At 42.2% G+C, this 19,685-nt stretch overlaps 1 protein-coding gene across 2 annotated transcripts in view; it reads left to right on the top strand.

Moving 5' to 3' along the window:
* The window catches only part of RNF144B (ring finger protein 144B), a 90,693-nt gene that overhangs the window by 8,634 nt on the left and 62,374 nt on the right, over positions 1-19,685 (top strand). For both annotated transcript variants that reach the window (XM_049654980.1, XM_049654979.1), the window contains exon 2: positions 3,172-3,369. In XM_049654980.1, coding sequence (XP_049510937.1) covers positions 3,205-3,369 — 165 coding nt within the window. In that variant the 5' untranslated portion in view covers positions 3,172-3,204. The remainder of the gene's footprint in view (positions 1-3,171; positions 3,370-19,685) is intronic.

Here is a 19,685-nt window from a genome sequence, read left to right as displayed (position 1 = left end):
ACACACACACATACACACACACACACACACACACATACACACACACACAAATAACGACAAATAAAGTGGACAGGAAGAAACTTGGAGGTAATAGATATTTTTATATTTTTATAACTTTGGTTTGTAACTCACAAGTAAGGAGTGCAAACTTATGGATATGGCAGGTGGTAAGACCATGTTTCACTATTAACTTTTTTAAAATATTTATTTTTGAGAGAGAGTGCAAGTGGGGAAGGGGCGGGGGGGCAGAGGATCTGAAGCGGGCTCTGCACTGACAGCAGAGAGTGTGACACAAGGCTCGAACTCATGAGCGCCAAGATCATGACCTGAGCCGAATTTGGACGCTCAACCAACTGAGCCACCCAGACGCCCTCAAAAGACCATTTCTAAGAGATAATCTAAGGAGTATGCAATTATGTCTTCATTTTGTGAGTGTCCTATGTCTCTTTCTAAAAAATGCTATAGGGGCACCTGGCTGGCTCAGGCAGTAGAGCATGAGACTCTTGGCCTTGGGGTTGTGAGTTCAAGCCCACATTGGCACATTGCGGGTAGAGATAAAATTTTTTTTTAATTTTAAAAATTAAAAAAAAATAATGTGGTTTGAGACTATAAGAAATAATTGACTTTGCTGAAGAATTCCTACATCTCCTGCTGTGTTGGAACAGCAGGACTAACCTGTTCCTAACAGCTTCCTCCAAATGGGCTCTTCCTGTATTTGACATTTGTGGCATGGGGAGGTTCTGGTCTGTGTCAGTCCCCTCTTCCCTCCAGAAGCATTTACTGGCTACATTTCTTCTTCTTTGCTGTGGCCTTCTCCACCTCCTCTCACCCTCCTCTTCCTTCCTTTAAAAAAAAAAAACTTTATTAAGTTTTAACATTTTATTTCCAGTGTAATTAACGTACAGTGTTATATTAGTTTCAGGGCTACACTGAAGTCATTCAACAGTTCTATACATTACTCAGTGCTCATCAGGCTAAGTGTACTGGCTGCGTTTCTTCTTGATGTTTGACTAGGAATTTCTCTTTTTGTGGGCAAAGATCATCAGAATGTGGTGAAGACAGCACTTGGATGAAATTGGTGATGTGTGTGTTACTAGGAGAAACAAACAGGTGATGGTTGTCTAAGCATCACCTGGAAAGAGGAGAGAGGTAAAATCACTAATTGACCCTAAAGAGAGATTTTTTTTCTTTAACTTCAAAATCCTGAATTTTATACGTAGGTTGATTTGCTCTTGGATGATAGCTCATTAATAGGTAAATAAGAACACCACATCTTAAGCCATATATGGCCTTTCCCAAGAAATACTATCATGGAAGCCAATCATTGGTTAGCTTCTTATTTAAATTTATTTTTAATCAAGTCTACTACTGAGGGAGTAGGTAAAAAGCCTTGAATATTTCAGGTTACTAGAGTTTATAATAACTGTTGATTCTTTCTGGTATGACATTAAGAAAGTGCAGTTAGATCTCATAGATCTTTTTTCTGTCCATCCAATACAATTTGTTTTTTTCTCCCTTGTCATACTTTTGTACCTGTATGTTGAGACATAAGCCACTGTGGGGCTACATAACAAATGCCAAATGTGTCATTTCTTTTGCTCCAAAATGGGGATGAGAAGAGTCTGGTTCTTGTAGGGGGAGAGCATATTTACATTTATTTCTGTGGCAGAATTTATTAGGATTGGCCATACGCTCTTGAAATGGTAAGAACTTAAGGATTTTCCTTCTCTTTAATTAGAACATGAAATTTCTTGATGTGCTATAAACTATTGAAGATTACTTTCACAATTATTTACCTCTTCTAAAGATAATCTGAATAAAAACAAGTAGAAGGGTTTCAGTTATAATTTTTATTTTTCAGTGTAGGAAAATCCTATTGTCTTGTCATATTTAGAGACAGATTTTACTCTGCACAGTTTTCGGTGACCTTCGATAGCTGTAGTCATGGGCTGTTTGTCTCTTTATCTCTTTGTCTCGGTTTTCCTCTCTCCCTACCCCTTCTAATTTCTTTCTCTCCCCGTTCCATCCTTCCACATAATATCCAGTCTCTGGTGTAAGGGGCCAGGACTGGGCTTGGTCTCAGAAGACAGAGGTTCGAATTTTGCTCTGCTCTATACAAGCTGTGAGAACCCAGGCAGATTATTTAACTCCTCTTCAGAAGAAGTTATGATTGCTTAGCATGTCTATAAGATGAAGGAAATAATCATCATGGTTGCAAAAGAGTAAATGCAAGGACATATGTGACAGGACACAATTAGCACTGATCCCCCCCCTTGAAGAAAGTTGATTGGTATGAAACCTATAGAACGTAAAGTGTACCATTTCAGTTGTTGTAAGTGTGTAATTCGGTGGCATGAAGTACACTCACAGTGTTGTGTAACTATCACATTCTCCATCTCCAGAACTTTGCCATCATTCCCAACAGAAACTTTGTACCCATTAAATGGTAACTCTCTATTTCCCCCCCTCTCCCAACCCCACCTTTCTACTCTCTGTCTCTCCGAATATGATGGCTCTAAATACCTCCTATTGATGGAATCATACGATGTTTGCCCTTTCGTGTCTGGCTTATTTCACTGAGCATAATGACTTTAAGGTTCATCCTCCTATTCCCTTTTAAAGGCGAATAATATTCCACTGAATGTTCATATCACATTTTGTTTATCCCTTCATCTCTTGATGGGCATTTAGAGTGTTTCCACTTTTTGACTAATTGTGAATAATGGTGCTATGAGCATTGGTGTGCCAAGTATCGGTTTCCATCCTGGTTTCAATTCTTTTGGGTGTATGCTGAGAAGCAGAATTGTTGGATCTCATAGTAATTCTTGTGTAATTTTTTGAGTGGGCATCCTATTTTCAAGTTGTTGTTGTTTTTTTTTTAATCTGTTGGATTATAGTATGCGACTCCTAAATGGCGTGTTTATTCCTTGTGGTCTTTTCGTTCCCATAATTTACATTATATGAGTCAGGATGGTGAGGTCACCTTCAATTTCTCCAGGAGCACCTTGCCAAGGTGGCACGCTCTATAGGCCATGGGTCTCAGAAATGAACTTTGATATATGCCTAGATATCCCGGAAGGTGAAGGTTTGCTCTGTTGGTGCCCAAATGTGTTGGTTAAACAACAGCTGTATTAATGAATGTAATATTTTCTGCTTTGGACCTTCCTGTAGGGGTTGAGGAGACTGAAGAAGGCTGATGGGCTGATGGGCTCAGCTGGTAGGTTCCACTGTCTCACCATGACCACCGAAAATCCGACGCCGGGAGACCTGGCTCCGTCCCCCCTCGTCACTTGCAAACTCTGCCTGTGTGAACGGTCCCTGGACAAGATGACCACACTCCAGGAATGCCACTGCCTCTTCTGCACAGATGTAAGTTCTCCTTGAAGCTTTCATCACGAGCCTGAGAAAATACAACGGGGAGAACTGTCAAAGCACAGGATAGATTTCGGTGGCTTTCTGAGAAACCAGGGTTTGCTACAACAGCCTTCTGTTTTGGAGAGCAATTCCACGTTTGGGTCTGTTTCCAAATAGTGTCTGGAATGGTAAATCCCATATTTACTGTTTTTTAGGCAAAGCATAAAGTGTATGTGATCTTTAATTACTGGTTGAATAAGCAGGATCTGTTCTTAAAGTGCTAGGTAAGAAACAAAATAGAAATATTTTTCACACATCTTAGTTAACTCCCATCTGTAAGGAGCTCATCCGGTGTTGGATGATAGACCAGGTGGCCGTTAACTGAATTTTCTTTCATACACTTTCTCGTCTCTTACAAAGCACATGATACATAACTCTTTTACTTTGTGCTTATCTCCCTTTTTTTTTTTTCTGTCTTCACAATATGCTGAATAGTACTTATTCCTCATAATAAAGAGAGTATGTAGGTAGATCTCCAGGAGTGGGCCTTCCTCTTTTAGTGTGACACTTGTTGTCAATGGTCATGACCTTGATGGCGCATTTCCCTGGAGGCTGGTTGATTAAGGTGTGAAGATAGGAAACAGACTGTTGAATTCAAGTTGGCTACTGCAAGTGTGAACCCAGTGGTCCTATTCAGATTTTCATTTATTCAAATATCTTTTGAGCTCCTACCGTGTGCCAGGCACTCTGCTGGATGTTGTCCCATAGGGAAGATGGACTCATTGAAGGAACTGTCCAAGTTTGGCAAAGTCAGGGGTAGCTAGATGTAGTATACCAGCAGACTGTCTCACCTGCTTGGGGATGGGAGGGGGCATCCTGGTGGCAGTGATCTCTGAGCTGAGGCTTTAAACAAGAGTTGCAAATTGACGCTCATGGGTCACGTCTGGGCTCAACACATTTTTATTTGGATCCCCAATTGGGAAATTTCATGAAAAAATGAAAAAGTGGTAAGATCTAGCGACTCCATCCAGGCCTGTATTTGTAGGCCCCAAAGAGACGATCTTTCCTCTGTTTATATTACCTTCCTGTCTCCTGTATGTATTTGAATCAACTACTCTTAAAAAAATTTTTTTTAATGTTTATTTATTTTTGAGACAGAGAGAGACAGAGCATGAACAGGGGAGGGGCAGAGAGAGAAGGAGACACAGAATCTGAAGCAGGCTCCAGGCTCTGAGCTGTCAGCACAGAGCCTGATGCGGGACTCAAACTCACGCACCATGGGATCATGACCTGAGCCGAAGTCGGAAGCTCATCCGACTGAGCCACACAGGCGCCCCATGAATCAACTACTCTCTTAAACCGAGGATGAATTAAGAGTCACGCAGGATGCAGACTGGCATCTCAGCATGGCAGAGGCCTGATGTCCAAGTTATAATATTTACCTTTTATCTGTGCTTTGGTAGGGCCTCGTCTGGGCAGACTGTTATTATTTATTAGACAAAAAGTGTAATAATCACCAGACAAATCTAGGTTTCATGCCCTGACTAGAGAAGGAAATTGAATAGTTCAGGTATAGTGACCAGTGCTTAAATCAAGGGAAGCAAGGACAGAGGAATCATTAAGGATGTAGAGTCATTTATAAAGAGGTGTATTTACTAAGCATACTTTTTAAAAAAATAGATTAACAATTTAAGGTGAAATAAATTTTGCTCTTTCTTGTTAATTTCATCAAAATGTCATGTTCTCAAGCTCATTTATATTGATTAAAAAACTTTTTTTGATTGAGGATTAGCGTAGGGAGAAACCTTGGAATGATTTTTGGGTAAAAAGGAAAGTGACTAGGGATGGCCGGGTGGCTCAGTTGGTTGAGCGTCTGACTCTTGATTTTGGCTCAGGTCATTATCCCAGGGTGGTGGGATCCAGCCCCATGTCAGGCTCTGTGCTGAGCCTGGAGCCTGCTTAGGATTCTCCCTCCCCCCTCCCCCCCCTCCCCTATAGAAAATGAAAAAAAAAAATAGGAAAGTGACTATAATCCTTTCCTTAAGTTTTGAACTCTGGGATCCAAAGATGACGAGTGTCCCAGGATCTGTGCCAGCCACTGGGATTTATCAGTTTGAGAAACAAAGCCAGCAGAGGTCCTCGCTTTTAGGGGCTTATATTCTATCAAAGGCAGTTGCATAATAAACAATAAACATAATAACTGGGTGAGTTACAGAGGATTGGGCAACAGGGCTTAGAGAAAAGGCAGAGCAGGGCCAGGAGGGTGGAGTGCAGGTGGGGGCTGTTGCAGGTGTAGCAGGCTGTGAAGAGGACGCCTCGCTCAGTGACGTCTGTGCTTGGTCCTTCCTCATGTTATCAGTGTGTGTTGCTTAAGGAAGTGACCTTGTTGTTGAGGGGCGGCTTCGGTTTCCTTTGGTCTTGCTTTGCTGCTGAATGCTGTGCTTCTGAAAGGATTCTTTCTGACCTTCTCACATAATTTTTGGACCCTTGCTAATCTTTGAAACAAAGGAGTCAGAAGCAGCGTTTGGTTAAAGGCAGGAGGGAAATTTTTGTCTGGGGGTTACTGATGTTTGAAAAGCAGGATACGGAGTTCAGGTTTTGCCATGAGACCTAATAGTTCAGGATTCAAGTTTGTGCTTGTCGGCGCTGGGTAGAGGGTCCACAGGCAGAGGTGGTACCTCGTATTGACAAGGAGTGCACGCTGTCACAAGGATTGGTGCACGAGATCTCAGTTCCCAGTTAAAAACAACACAACGGCTTCTCGGTTCCCCTTTGGCAATTTGAGGGTAGGAGGTAGGACAATGAGAGTATTCTGTCATCTATGATCAGACTTCCTCATTGTTGGGGAGTACTCCAAACCAGAAAGTCAAATGGCTTGGTAGTTTTTATATCCCTCCGACGCTGGAACTTTTAAAAAACTATTAAAAAATGTGTCCAATCCTGCACATTTTAATTTGCACTCCAGTATAGATATTCAATGTTAATAGTAAAGGTGTCAGATGTGTTTTGCATTTTCAAGGCTGCAGAGAAATATGTGACACATTTGAATCAGCCATATACTACTAATTTCTGACTTTAAATATGATTGCATGACCTCTTCTAAGTATTGGCTGGGAAAGACTTCTCGCGCATACCGTGTCTTTGAGATGGTGTTGCTAAGATCCTTCTCCCTCCCTTCCTCATTATGAGAGGGGTCAAATGGAATGGTCCCCCTGCTGGATGCGGTACTATACTGGTATACTTTCGTAATTTAATAAAGCTTTTTATACATTCTGTCCTTAAGAATGTATAAGGACATTCTTGTTTTCCCTAAGAAGTATCCCTGACCACGTTGCTGTGAGCTTAAATTCTTTCTGTTCCCAAGATCCGTGTGCTCTGGGAGAGCAGTGTGGATAGATGTGGGGTGTCTGACCTGACCATTGGATGTGAGCCAGGTCATTCCCTATCTTTAGGGAGATTGGGCCTTCCGATAGGTGCCCCCAACCCACGTGCGTTCTGTGGACCTCTAGTGCTGTGAAACAGAGGTGGTCCTTGACTAAACTGTCCCATGGTCCGATTAGCTCAGAAACTGGTATGTTCTCCATTCCTTTCTCGGAAGGATCATAATGCATTCTAGAGGCTCTGTGAAATCTTGTGGTTAAAAGAAAAGCAAGGGGACCATGTTTAACTTCTCTTGAGGAAGCATTTCCATTTGACCACCCCACCTTTTTAGGGGACTACCCATTAACTTCCCCACAACTCCGGCTCTGGAGAACACTGCTTCAAATTATTCCCTGTAGGTAATTCTTGATTTAAATGACATCCAGAGAAAGGAATGTGATGGACTTTGCTTCAAATAATCCATGAGTATAGCTCGTTTCTTGTTGAAGGAAACTTAACGTGTTCTATTTCTGATGACAGTTTCTGTTAGACTCTTTGCTCAGCTGTAATATACAGAAGAAAGCGTGGCATAAAGCAAGGAGCAAGGAAGCCTAAGTATATAGGACAGAGATGGGCCTAGCTCTCATTAGCATGGCTGAACTCACAGACCATTACGTGCGTTGTGGAGTCAAGAAGTTGATACTGTGGGGTTACGGAGAGAGGTGTTGCAAAATCACTTGCTCTTGTACTTGGAGGTTAAATATCCCAGGGATGTTCGTCTACTAACTAATGATATGCAAAAACTCTCTCTTTCTCTCTCCTGTGGATTTAAATAACTCAAACATGAAAATTCAAAATTTCCTTTTCTGGAATTTGCAGCATACTCCACCAGATGATGATACCACACTGTTATAATTCAAGTGGAAGAAAAAAAATTCACAAAAGTCCATTATCAAAGGAGGGAAACTTTGTGGGTTTGCTCCCCTGTGAGCAATTTTTGCCTCTCTGATTTATTCTGGAAGCTATTTCTGTCAGCCACGAATTAAAGCATAATGGAGACACAGTTGTTGCTTGTTTTTATAACCTAGATAATTTCACCTGAAAAGAGTCGGTATGTTGGGCATGGCCTATTTACCTTTCAGATTAAAGACAGGATGTGCTGAGCAAAAAGAAAATAACGTCCAGCCGTATTCTTGACTTTTTTCCATTACATTTTGTTGGCTCTAAGTAGTTAGAACTCCTTTTACTATTCATTTCTCTGAGCCAAATGGATTTTCCAATGTTTAAAAAAGTGAGAGGAAATATAAAACTTTTTAGACCAAGCCCTTCTTTTCCTTGGGGCCTGTTGAGTGACCTTTAAGAAAAGCCCACATATGGCCTTGGAGACATTTACAGTTTGGAAAGATTTGCAGCGCGTGCGTGCGCTGGTGCATGTGTGTGTGTGTGTCGTGTACCCGTGCACACATGTGCACCCGCACGGGTTGGTAGCTTCCAAATGAAGCAGAGAACCTGCGGGTGTTTGTGCCTGGATTCTAACTGATAACTACATTAGGATTTCAGAAGGAATGACATTTTTCGACTACCGCCTCCATTTTCCCTTTCCAGTGCAGCGTGGTGGTTAAGAGTGCAGATTTGGGGGTGTCTGGTGGCTCAGTCAGTTGAGCGTCCGACTTCGGCTCAGGTCGTGATCTCATGGTTTGTGGGTTTGAGCCCTGTGTTGGACTCTGTGCTGACAGCTCAGAGCCTGGAGCCTGCTTTGGATTCAGTGTCTCCAGTTCTCTCTGCCCCTTCCCCCCCTCCCCCCTCTCTCGTTCAAGAATAAATAAACATTAACAATTAAAAAAAAAAATTTAAACATGAGTGCAGATTTGGAGGTAGGAAGACCAGGCTCAGGTTCAGGCTTTCCCATCAACATGTGTGACTTTAGGCAAAATCTTCGGCTTCTCTGAACCTTCCTTTCCTCTCCTGTGGGGTGGAGGGAGGTAGGGGATGATCATCTCAGAGAGCGGTAGGAGGCATTGAGTGAGAACTCCAGTCAAGTGCTGAGTCTCTTTTAAGTTGGGGCTGTTTTAGTCCTTTCTTTCCTAATAAGTTCTACTGTGTGCTGAGCTGTTCTGTTTTTCAATAATGTTTTAGAGAAAGGAAATCCTGTAAAAACTAGACCAGCTTCCTCTTTAGCCTTTTATAAGAAGATGGTTTTATAGGTGATTTCAACCTTACTACTATTCTGAGACACCCACAGACTGGCAATTAGGGTAGAGAGAGAGATTTCTCTGTTGGATTTGTCCAAAGATTGGCTAATGGCTCGGGGCTTCGATTGAAGAGCGAGAAGTAGGACTTCGAGGAAAACCAGCACAACTTTAAAAGTGAATAGATGAGGGTATCTCCCCAAAGAATATGAAAACACTAATTTGAAAGGATATGTGCACCCCATGTTTATTGCAGCATTATGTATAATAGCCAAGCTATGGAAGCAGTTCAAGTGTCCCTCAATAGATGAATGGATAAACGATGTGGTGTATATACACGAGGAATATTATTCAGCTATAAAATAGAATGAAATCTTGCTATTTGCAACAACATGGAAGGATCTAGAGAGTATCATGATAAGCAAAATACGTTGGTCAGAGACAGACAAATACCACATGATTTTACATATATGTAGAATTTAAGAAACAACAAATGAACAAACGAAAAAAAGAAAAAAACAGACTCTTGACTGCAGAGAACAAACTGGTGGTTACCAGAGGGAGGTGGGTGGGGGATGGGTGAAATACGTGATGTGGGGATTAAGAGCACACGTATCGTGATGAGCCCTGAGTTGTGTATGGAAGTGTTGAATCACTGTATTGTGCACCTGAAGCTAATATGGTACTGTCTGTTAACTATACTGGAATTAAAATTAAAATAGTCAAAATAAATAAAACCTTCAAAAAACCCCGTAACAGTGAACAGATATGCACATTTCTGATGGATGTAAGAGATCAGATGGCCCAGTATCTCAGGCTACCATTTATTTAAAAGCTGATTACCCCCAATAAGAATATAGTAATAGAATAACTTGTTGGCTTGATATGTATAGACTAGTATCATTTTAAGTATTTTCTATTGAGAATTCTCTGGAGCTGCAGGAAATAACAAGGCATCGTACGCCAGCAATGTCACAAACATTTTTTTTGTCCCCTCCTCTAGTCGTGGCCTGAGGCACTAAAATTCTCCAGTTCTCTGCCTTCCCGTCTTGTAGTACTATTAAATGCACAGAAGTAAATTCTGCCAACTTAAAGCCCTCTCTGATTCCGTTGGTTTCTGCTACTAAAACATTTCAGTTTACAAGGTTAGTCTTCGGCTTTCCCTTCACTTTACTTTGGGGTAAAGTGAAATGATCTGTGCCAGGTTTTCAGTGACTTCATCTGACATCGTTTATTTGTAAATGACTTCAGTATTCTCACTGCTGAAACTTAAAAGGGTTCCGAGGATAATGACTTTGACTTTGTATTAGTCAAGTCACTGATTTGAAATGCAAATTCGATACTCTATTTTCCTACCGTGGAGGGAGCTGCTGCAGGCCAGATAGCATCGGAGAAACAGGAGCAAATTGTAAGAGCGTGAGAAACCGAGTCAGGATGACTCAAGAAGGAGTTGGCTTTCTGGACCCATGATCTCATCCATGCCTAGTGCTCACCACTCACTTACTCAAGGCAAGTGGTGAGATGTAGCAAGACTGAAGAGCAGCAAAAGGAAACCACACTCTTTGGGCTGAGCATCTCTGTCGTAGCTCCTTTCTGGATGCCAGGATGGTTTCACATCTGAGACTGGGTCTCAAATCTGGTTGCTTGGGCTCCATTGATTCAACGGACACAAAAATATTTATTGTGCCACGGATCGTTCTGACGGTCAAGATACGGTCGTGAGCAATTGGATCAAGGCCTAGTTGTTTAGATAGCTCAGATTTTAGTGCGGGGCACAGATACTGACAAGCAGGTACTTGTTGGTATGATGGTAGATGCTCTGAGTTAAAGCAGGGCAAGGGGATAGCGAGTGGTGCAGGAGAGGGGTTCCTACTATGCATTGGATGGTTGGGGAAATCTCACCAACAAGGTATTATCTAGGCAGAGACATGGAGGGCCTGGGGAACCGGCTGTATACATATTAGGCAGAAGAGAGTTTTGGGCAGAGGAGAGCAGTGTGGCAGTCTGAAACTGGGGTTGTGTTTGGTGTTCAGGTACAGCAAGGAGGTGTGTGTGTGTGTGTGTGTGTGTGTGTGTGTGTGTGTCTGTGTCCGTCTGTCTGTCTGTCTAGCAGGGGGGACTGTAGGAGATGAAGTCGGAGAGGTAGTGGGGTCTGTCTGGAGGACCCTGCAGACTATCGTAATTATGGCCTCAGTCTCATGTGAGAACAGGAGCCTTCGGAGGATTTTAACCCACAAAGTTAATGTGATTTAATCATGTTTTAAATGGATCACTGTGGGGCGCCTGGGTGGTTCAGTCGGTTAAGTGTCTGACTTTGGCTCAGGTCATAATCTCACGGTTCATGAGTTTGAGCCCCACATTGGGCTTTGTGCTGACAGCTCAGAGCCTGGAGCCTGCTTCGGATTCTGTGTCTCCCCCTTTCTCTGCCCCTCCCATGCTCATGCTCTGTGTCTCTCTGGCTCTCAATAATAAATAAACGTTAAAAAAAATTTTTTTTAAATGAATAAACATTTAAAAAATTAAAAAAAAAATAGATTGCTATTTTAATAAGGGTTATCCAGAGAAACAAACCCAATAGAGATAGATGTACATATCTTCAGTATGAGATTGTGTGTGTGTGTGTGTGTGTGTGTGTGTGTGTGTGTAGAGAGAGATTTATTATAAGAAATTTGCTTGTGCAATTATGGAGGTGAAGTCTCATGATTTGCTGCCTACAAGCTGGAGACTGGCTGCAGGAGACCTGATGGTATAGTTCAAGTCTGAGTCTGAAGGCATGAGAATGAGGAGAACCCCTGGTGTAAGTTCCTTCCTGAGGGCAGGCTCATGTGGTCAGGCAGAGGGAATGAATTCTCCCTTCCTCTGCCTTGTGGTTCTGTTCAGGCCCTCAGCTTATTGGACGAGACCCACTCACATCAGGAGGCAGTCTGCTTTCCTCGGTCTACCGATTCAAAAACCAATCTCATCTGGAAACACCCTGATAGATGCACCTAGAAGTAATGTTGCCCAAATATTTGGGCACCCCTTGGCCTGATCAAGTTGACACATAAGATTAACCATCACAGTCACCCTGGCTACTGCATAGAGAATTAACTACAGGAGCAAGTATGAAAGCAGAGAAAATAATTACAAGACAAATATAATAATCCAGACCAGAGGTAATAGGGCCTTGGACCAGCAGGTGGTAGCCACTCATGTCTTTGGGTAGTCTAAGGCTCCATTTTCTTTTATATAACATAGGGATAATAATAAATCACCTAAAGTTATAGAGGAGATTGCAGTAGATAATCTGGGTAAAGCATTTAGACTAGTGCCCATAATGTAGCTAGCATGTATGTAGCTCTCTACATAGTCTGATCATCAGAATTTTAGTCTGATCATCAGGATTTTGCTTGAAAACCTCCAGGATAACACTGACTATTCAATTATGGAATTTTAAACCCTAAGCTGTTTTTCTTCTACATCCATTTGAACCCTATTTCTTTAAAAAAAAATTTTTTTTTTTAATGTTTATTCATTCCTGAGAGAGACAGAGACAGAGTGTGAGTTGGGTGGGACAGAGAGAGAGGGAGACACAGAATCCAATGCAGGCTCCAGGCTCCAAGCTGCCGGCACAGAGCCCGACATGGGGCTCGAACCCATGAACCGTGAGATCATGGCCTGAGCTGAAGTCGGACGCTTAACTGACTGAGCCACGCTGGCACCCCGAAGCCTATTTCTATTCTACCTATTAGTGCTGGTTCTGTTGAAATCTAATTTGCATTCTACTCAGCAGCTCTGTAATGTTCGAATGAGGCTTATCTTACTGTTTAGGATAAGATTACTCATTAAAAAGTCCCACAGTGCTCCCTCCGTTGTGGGAATATTAATAAATAGTACTTCATTCCCCTCCCTCCACCCCTTTTTGTTGACACAGGCTTTGGAACAAGATTCATTTGCACAACATTCTTGCCTTTGATCATAGGTTGAACGAGTACTTCAGGCTTTTCTATATTCTCTTAGGAAAGCATATGGTATCAGGATAGGGGGGTGGTACTAGGATCTGGAACAAGATTTGATTTCTTTTTCACAAAGAAGGTTATAAAAAGATGGTATGTTGGCAGTCTGTGTTGGTATGTTATGGAGACTCTCTCTCTCTCTCTTTTTTTTTTTCCCAAAGCATACCTTGCCAAAGTTTAATTTTTCAAACCACATATTGGAATGCAATAGGCTGGCCAAACATGCAAATCACCGCCAGAGAGAGCAGGCAAAGTGGGAGCACAATGATAGAAGTTACCCTTACATCCACTGAGTCACCCAAGTTTATCTGTTTGTTCTTTTGTTGTTACACCTTTATTCCGATTTCCCCCAAGTCTGTTCCCATCTTGATCTGATGCTATTCTTCCATTTGACACTGGCACGTACCAGCCACGGTGCTGTGGGCATAGACACATGGGTGCTGTGTGCATCCCCCATGATTAGTCTGGCTTGCATGGGGGAGTACGGTGTGCTATGGGAGCATCAGGGAAGCCACTGGAACTAGACCTGGGGAGGTGAGGGAGGGTTTCCTGTATGGCCGAGACCAAGAGAGGACTAAGGGGTTGCTTGATGGCAGTATTGGTGGGGCTGGGATAGGAAGAGTACCATAGGGAGGAGACGCAGCCATGTATGAAGGCACAGAGCCAAGAAAGTGGGGCATACTGAGGCACTGAACTGACAGAAAGCCCTGGAAAGTACTGTGGGAGGCATGGGGGTGCTTGGGCATGAGGTTGGAGAGGCGAGCAGAGACTGGATGGGGTGGGTCTTGTATACCTTGTTACAGAGCATTATGGAGCCACAAAAGGCTTTGTCTAGGAGTGGGGTAGGGAAGGTGGCTCTGGAACAGAGTGGATAATGGTCTGAAAGGGAGCAAATGGGTAGGGTGAAGGAAAAAGGCTGGTGAGAGCTCAGAGAACACCCCCCTCATCCACACATGCTGCATTGACTATGGTAGACTGCCGTTTTGAGGTCTGGAGTATGAAAGTTATTTTCATGTCCCAGTTTCTCCTTCCTATGCATTTGGATACTAATGTCAGATTTCTTAAAATGTTGCTGTCAAAATGCCACTCCTGTTATTCCTTCATGTGCTCCTGTTTGAATCATCTTCCTTGGGGCTGTCACAAGTTCTGTCGCACAACATCCATTCAGACCACCTTCTGCTGTGCCTCTCACATGAGGTATTGCATACCTTCATGCCTTTTCTTTCCAGAATCTTCATCCCTTCTTCCTTTAATTCCTAATGCAGTCTCGTTGCCTGGTCAGGGCAGTTACAAGTCAACAAACACTTATTATGATGAGAATACTAAATTGGGGGCATTTATTGGTGAAAAACTCAAACATGGTTTTTACCCAGGTGGCATTGGCTACCCTAGTGTAAAACGAGCATCTCTTTCCTGAGGGCATTCACTATTAAAATCGAATTGAATAGATTTCATACAAATCTCCGCATTGCCTTACTTTCCAGCCATCTGACCAAGATCCATTTTATCCCTCCATCCAGATTCAAAGTCCACTGAGGACAGAAGCCCAAGAAGAAAGGCATCACCAATGATCAGTGTTGTCATAGTAAAGTAGCATGCACTCACCCACCTTATCTTTTCAAAGAAAATTTTTTTTCATGTTCATTTTTTGAGAAGAGAGAAGGAGTATGAGTGGGGGAGGGGAAGACACAGAATCCGAAGCAGGCTCCAGGCTCCGAGCTGTCAGCACAGAGCCCAGTGTGGGGCTCGAACCCATGAGCCATGAGATCATGACCTGAGCTGAAGTCAGACACTCAACCGACTGAGCCACCCAGGTTCCCCTTACCCATCTCATTCAGTGTGAGGCATTTCATCCATAAAATGATGACCCAAATCAGTCATTAAAAAATATCCCTACTTTAAAGATCATGAAGTAGATATACAGTAATCCCTTGTTTGCTAGTGTAACAAATTTTGGGGTTTGTGCATTCACATTTTAAAGTCGACTCAACCCTCCCTCCCAAGCAAATCATTTACCCGATTGCCAAGTCCCTAAAGTACTCAGGGCAGGGACATTGACCTTGCCGGAAACAGAGAGCTACTCCGTTAATGTGACGACTTCTGCAAAGTTTGCAGTAATTTCAGGGTGGGATGTATAGGGTTTTAGTTCCTCTGTTTATGTCTTTGTAGAAATAGGAAGTCAACAGGCAAATGAAGGCCCCAAGGGACGAGTCAGAAGGAGAGGGCACATGGCTGATTTCTCACTTCTCTTCCACTGTGCATCCAGAAGGGCTTTTGGTCCCAGACTTTGACTTCAACTAAAACGCCAAGGTTTTGGTGACCAATCCCTTGTACGCTGATGGGGTAGAGAATGTAATTAGAAATACAGTGAAACCTCAGTTTCTGTTTTTCTTCCTTCTCACCCCATTTTTCCATACCCTCTCTCTCTTTTTTTTTTTTTTTAAGTTTATTTATTCTAAGAGAGCGCACGTGTGCGAGCAGGGGAGGGACAGAGAGGGGGACAGAATCCCAAGCAGGCTCTATGCTGTCAGCACAGCACCCCACACGGGGCTGGATCTCACAGTCCATGAGATCATGACCTGATCCAAAATCAAGAGTTGGACGCTTAACCCACTGAGCCACCCAGGCGCCCCCTATTGTGGACATGCCTCTATGTAACGACATAAAGACCCACCTTCATTTTTAAGTGTTATATAGTGTCCTGTGGGATGACTGTGTCAAAATTTATTTAATGAGGCCCTTCCTAATGGCCAGTGTTTGCTGTTATAAATAAAAATGTTTGTATAAATGTCAAGCTGTACCTATTAAGGAAAAATTCCTAGGAGTGGAATTACCTAATAAAAAGGCATGTGTATTCTAAACTAATATGTATTGCCACATTGCCTTCCCAAACTGTTGTGTCAACAGCCCCCACCAGATAGGTAGGAAAGCCCCCTTCTTTGACGCTCTGGGTATTTTCAAATTTTTTACCTTCCCTAATCTGAGATGTGCAAAGAACACATCTCACTGTTGAATCAGGGCTTCCTCTTTTAAGGAGGAAGCAAATTGTGGCAAAAGAATCCTATCTCGTGAATCCATCTTTAAAAAATACACGGTATATCTAGTGCCAGTACAGTTTCAGCTGATTTTAAACCATGGTACTCACAGTATTGTTAAGTTAGAAAAATGGGTCCTATCAAGAGGAGTATGTTCTATGTTGGAGACATGAATGAATGAGAAAGCATTATGCTTATAACGTTGGTCCTCACGTTGGTGGGAGATGCATTATACCACAGAAGCGTTTACCTGCACTGATAAGATGTTGCCATGTAGGAAAAAAGAACTTATAAAAATTTAGACAAGTTGAACCCAAAGAGGTTGTAAGCTAACTAGAAAAGTTAGTTAACGTTAAACCTCCATTTTCTGGGTATTTAAGTGTATCAGCAAGGATTGGTTATGCGACGTTTTTCAGATATGCCTGGCACCTCTTGGAATCAGGCTAGACGCAGTCGGTGCCTCATTTCCATGGAGATAAATGGCTCTGTGTTCGCCAAAAACCTCGATGGTTTTGAATCATTTCCCATCCCCAGTAGGGCGATCCTTTTGGTTTGACTCTTTTGGTAAGTGTTGGTGAGTTATTAGCCACTGGAATGTAGAGTTTTTATTCAGTCTCTTTGATCCTCAGTTTATTCATCTATTAAAAAAAAATCAAGGAGGGGCACCTGGGTGGGTTAGTCAGTTAAGCATCCGACTTCAGCTCAGGTCACAATCTCACAGTTTGTGGGCTTGAGCCCCGTGTCGGGCTCTGTGCTGACAGCTCAGAGCCTGGAGCCTGCTTCTAATTCCGTGTCTCCCTCTCCCTCTGTCCCTCCCCTGCTTATGCTCTCTCTCTGTCTCTCAATCTCAATAGTTGATTAATAGTAAATCAACATTAATTTAAAAAAAATCGAGGAAAGACAAGGCATTTAAGTACCTGCCATGTAATAGGTATGAGACTATTTTTTTTCCCTCATTTACTCTTACTCTCCAATTTACACATTAAGCATCACAGGATTGAGCCCCACATCAGGCCCCTCAATGACAGTGGAGCCTGCTTGGGATTCTCTCTCTCTCTCCCCCTCTCTCTCACTCTCTGCCCCTTTCCCCTGCTCACTGTCACACACTCTTTCTAAAATAAATAAAATGAAGAAAAAATAAAATATATAAATCCAACCCTCTCTATTTACTAGTCATTTGTGTGAATGGGGAAATACTAGTCCCAGAGTTGCTGTGAAGAGTAAATGAGATAATTTTAAGACACCTATCACAGCTACCACTGGAGTTTGACAGATACTGTCATCCCCATCAAATTCGTTTCTGTAGTCGTAGGCCATTGGTTCCCAAAGGGTAGTCCTCAAAGCAGCAGCTGTGAACTTGTTAGAATTGCAAATTCTTGGGGTGCCTGGGTGGCTCAGTCAGTTAAACATCTGACTTCGGCTCAGGTCATGATCTCACAGTTCTTGAGTTTGAGTCCTGCATCAGGCTCTGTGGTGATAGCTCAGAGCCTGGAGCCTGCTTCGGATTCTGTGTGTCTGTCTGTCTGTCTCTCTCTCTCTTTCTCTCTCTCTCCGTAGCTGACCCCCATCCTCAGCCTACTAAAACAGAAACTCTGGGGGTGGAGCCCAGTGGTCTGTGTTTCTGTCCATCCTCTAGGGGTTCTGATGCCCTGGCCTGGGGGTCTGTGCAGAGCTCTCTTATGGTGAAGCACAAATGAATTGCTGACCATCATGTACTGTCAAATACATTTGCTCTCTCTGTCTCATTTGTGACCACTGACACATTTCTGAAACAACTGGTTATATGGCTTTGACTTATGATGTTTGCCTAATCTTCTAATTTGCTAGAATATGGTGCTAACTCAGGATATTTGGAAAGTGGCTGTTGAAGGATCGTAACTGGGTTAGATTTTTAACAAGACAGTCAAGGGCAGTCTTGGCTGTGCAAGCCTGTGGATTTACTAAGTGAAAGAAAAGGAAGACTGGTTCCAATTACGGCAATTAATGTGAAGAAAAGTAAGCACCACGTACAAAATCCCCAGATTTCTAGAAACTTGCTTTTCAGGAATGTCAAACATTCACGTTTTTGCAGAATAAAGTCTTGAGGAAAAATTATGAGATGAGGAAATGGTTGCAACCTGGTACCACTTCAGTTATAAGTAGAAAGATATTCTGATTATGTGATGCAGTGGTTGAATTACATCATCTGAATTAATTTTGAATATTACAAGATTGCTCATATTCAACCTAGTCACCGTTAATCCAAGCTTTTCTACTTGTTCAGAGTTCACTTTTTAAATTTTATTTTAGAGAAGGGCGGCGGCGGGGTGGGGGGGGAAGAGAGAGAGACAGACAGACAGACAGACAGAGACAGAGACAGAATCTTCAGGATCCATGCTCAGCACGGAGCCTGATGTGGGGCTCTATCCCACAATCTTGGGATCATGACCTGAGCTGAAATCAAGAGTCGTACATTCAACCGACTGAGCTACCCAGGCACCCCTGGAGTTCACATTTCTTAAATCTAATAAATTCTCTTTTGTAAATGTAGCCAAGGAAGTTGGCTTAAGGTTTATGTCTCTTCTAAACTGATAGTACATTGTTTCTCACTAGTACTCTATGCAGAGAAACGATATCCTCTTAAAAAAAAACTAAGCATCACTGTTATCAAACCTCTGGTCATTGATGTGAACTCTTTTGCATGCTGGCTTTGTAGGTTATACCCTGTAGAAAAAAAATGTAGCTCGTAATGAGTTAGCTTCCTTATCTCATTTATACAAATGTAAATATTTTTGAAAACTTTCAAAAATTTAGATAATATTTCTGCCATTGATTTTAATTAAGATTGCATTTCATTCTAATTTATTCAAACTCTGGTTTAAATAGTAATACAGATACTGGGGTTTTATATAAACTGTAACACAGATGATTCTAACTTTAAGGAACATTAAAATATGTTCACCAAAATTAAAATTTGGTGAACGGTGTAATTTGTTTTCTTTTTAACGTAAAAATTTGTACAACAGGGGCGCCTGGGTGGCCCAGTTGGTTAAGTGTCTGACTCCTGATTTTGGCACAGGTCACGATCTCACAGTTCATGAGATTGAGCCCCTTGTTGGACTCTGTGCTGACATTGGGGAACCTGCTTGGGATTCTCTGTCTCCCTCTCTGTCTGCTCCTTTGTCCTCTCTCTCTCAAGAATAAATAAACTTAAAAAAAATTGGTACAACAGTTTGTTATGGAACTTTTCAAACGTACAACAAAGGTGTACAGAATTTTAACAATATCCATATTCCCACCATATCTTAGATTCTAACATTAAATTTTTACTCTACTTGCTTTATCCTTCATCTGTCCACCCACCCATCGTATGGATAAATGGATATGGATGCTCGTTGTTAATTCTCTAGTAAAATGTGAGGACCACATTCTTTACTAGGCTTACTTGGATTGGTTGAATAGTTATATTTTATGCAGATATTGGTTGATGCAGATTGGTTGAATGGTTATATTTTATGCAGATAACTTGCATAGCCCTATATCATGGCTCAAGGTTTTTTTGACCCTTTATTAATTTGGTGTTTGCTTCTTTCTGTATTGCTAAAGGCCTTATGTGTGTTCTGGGAGAGTCAGAAAGGCTGCCTGAGAGTTCAAGTAGGGACTCTTTAGGTACACAGGAGGAAGGGAGGAAGACAGCGATAAATGAGTTCAGTGGAATCTCCCGATGTTTCATCTGGGCTGTGTTTATTCTCACTGCCTTTCTTAGGCCTGTT

This window comes from Panthera uncia (genome assembly GCF_023721935.1).
Source record: "Panthera uncia isolate 11264 chromosome B2 unlocalized genomic scaffold, Puncia_PCG_1.0 HiC_scaffold_25, whole genome shotgun sequence".
In the NCBI taxonomy this organism is placed as follows: Eukaryota; Metazoa; Chordata; class Mammalia; order Carnivora; family Felidae; genus Panthera; species Panthera uncia.
Note: the sequence above shows the minus strand (reverse complement) of the source record. Positions and strands in the feature narration are given on the sequence as shown.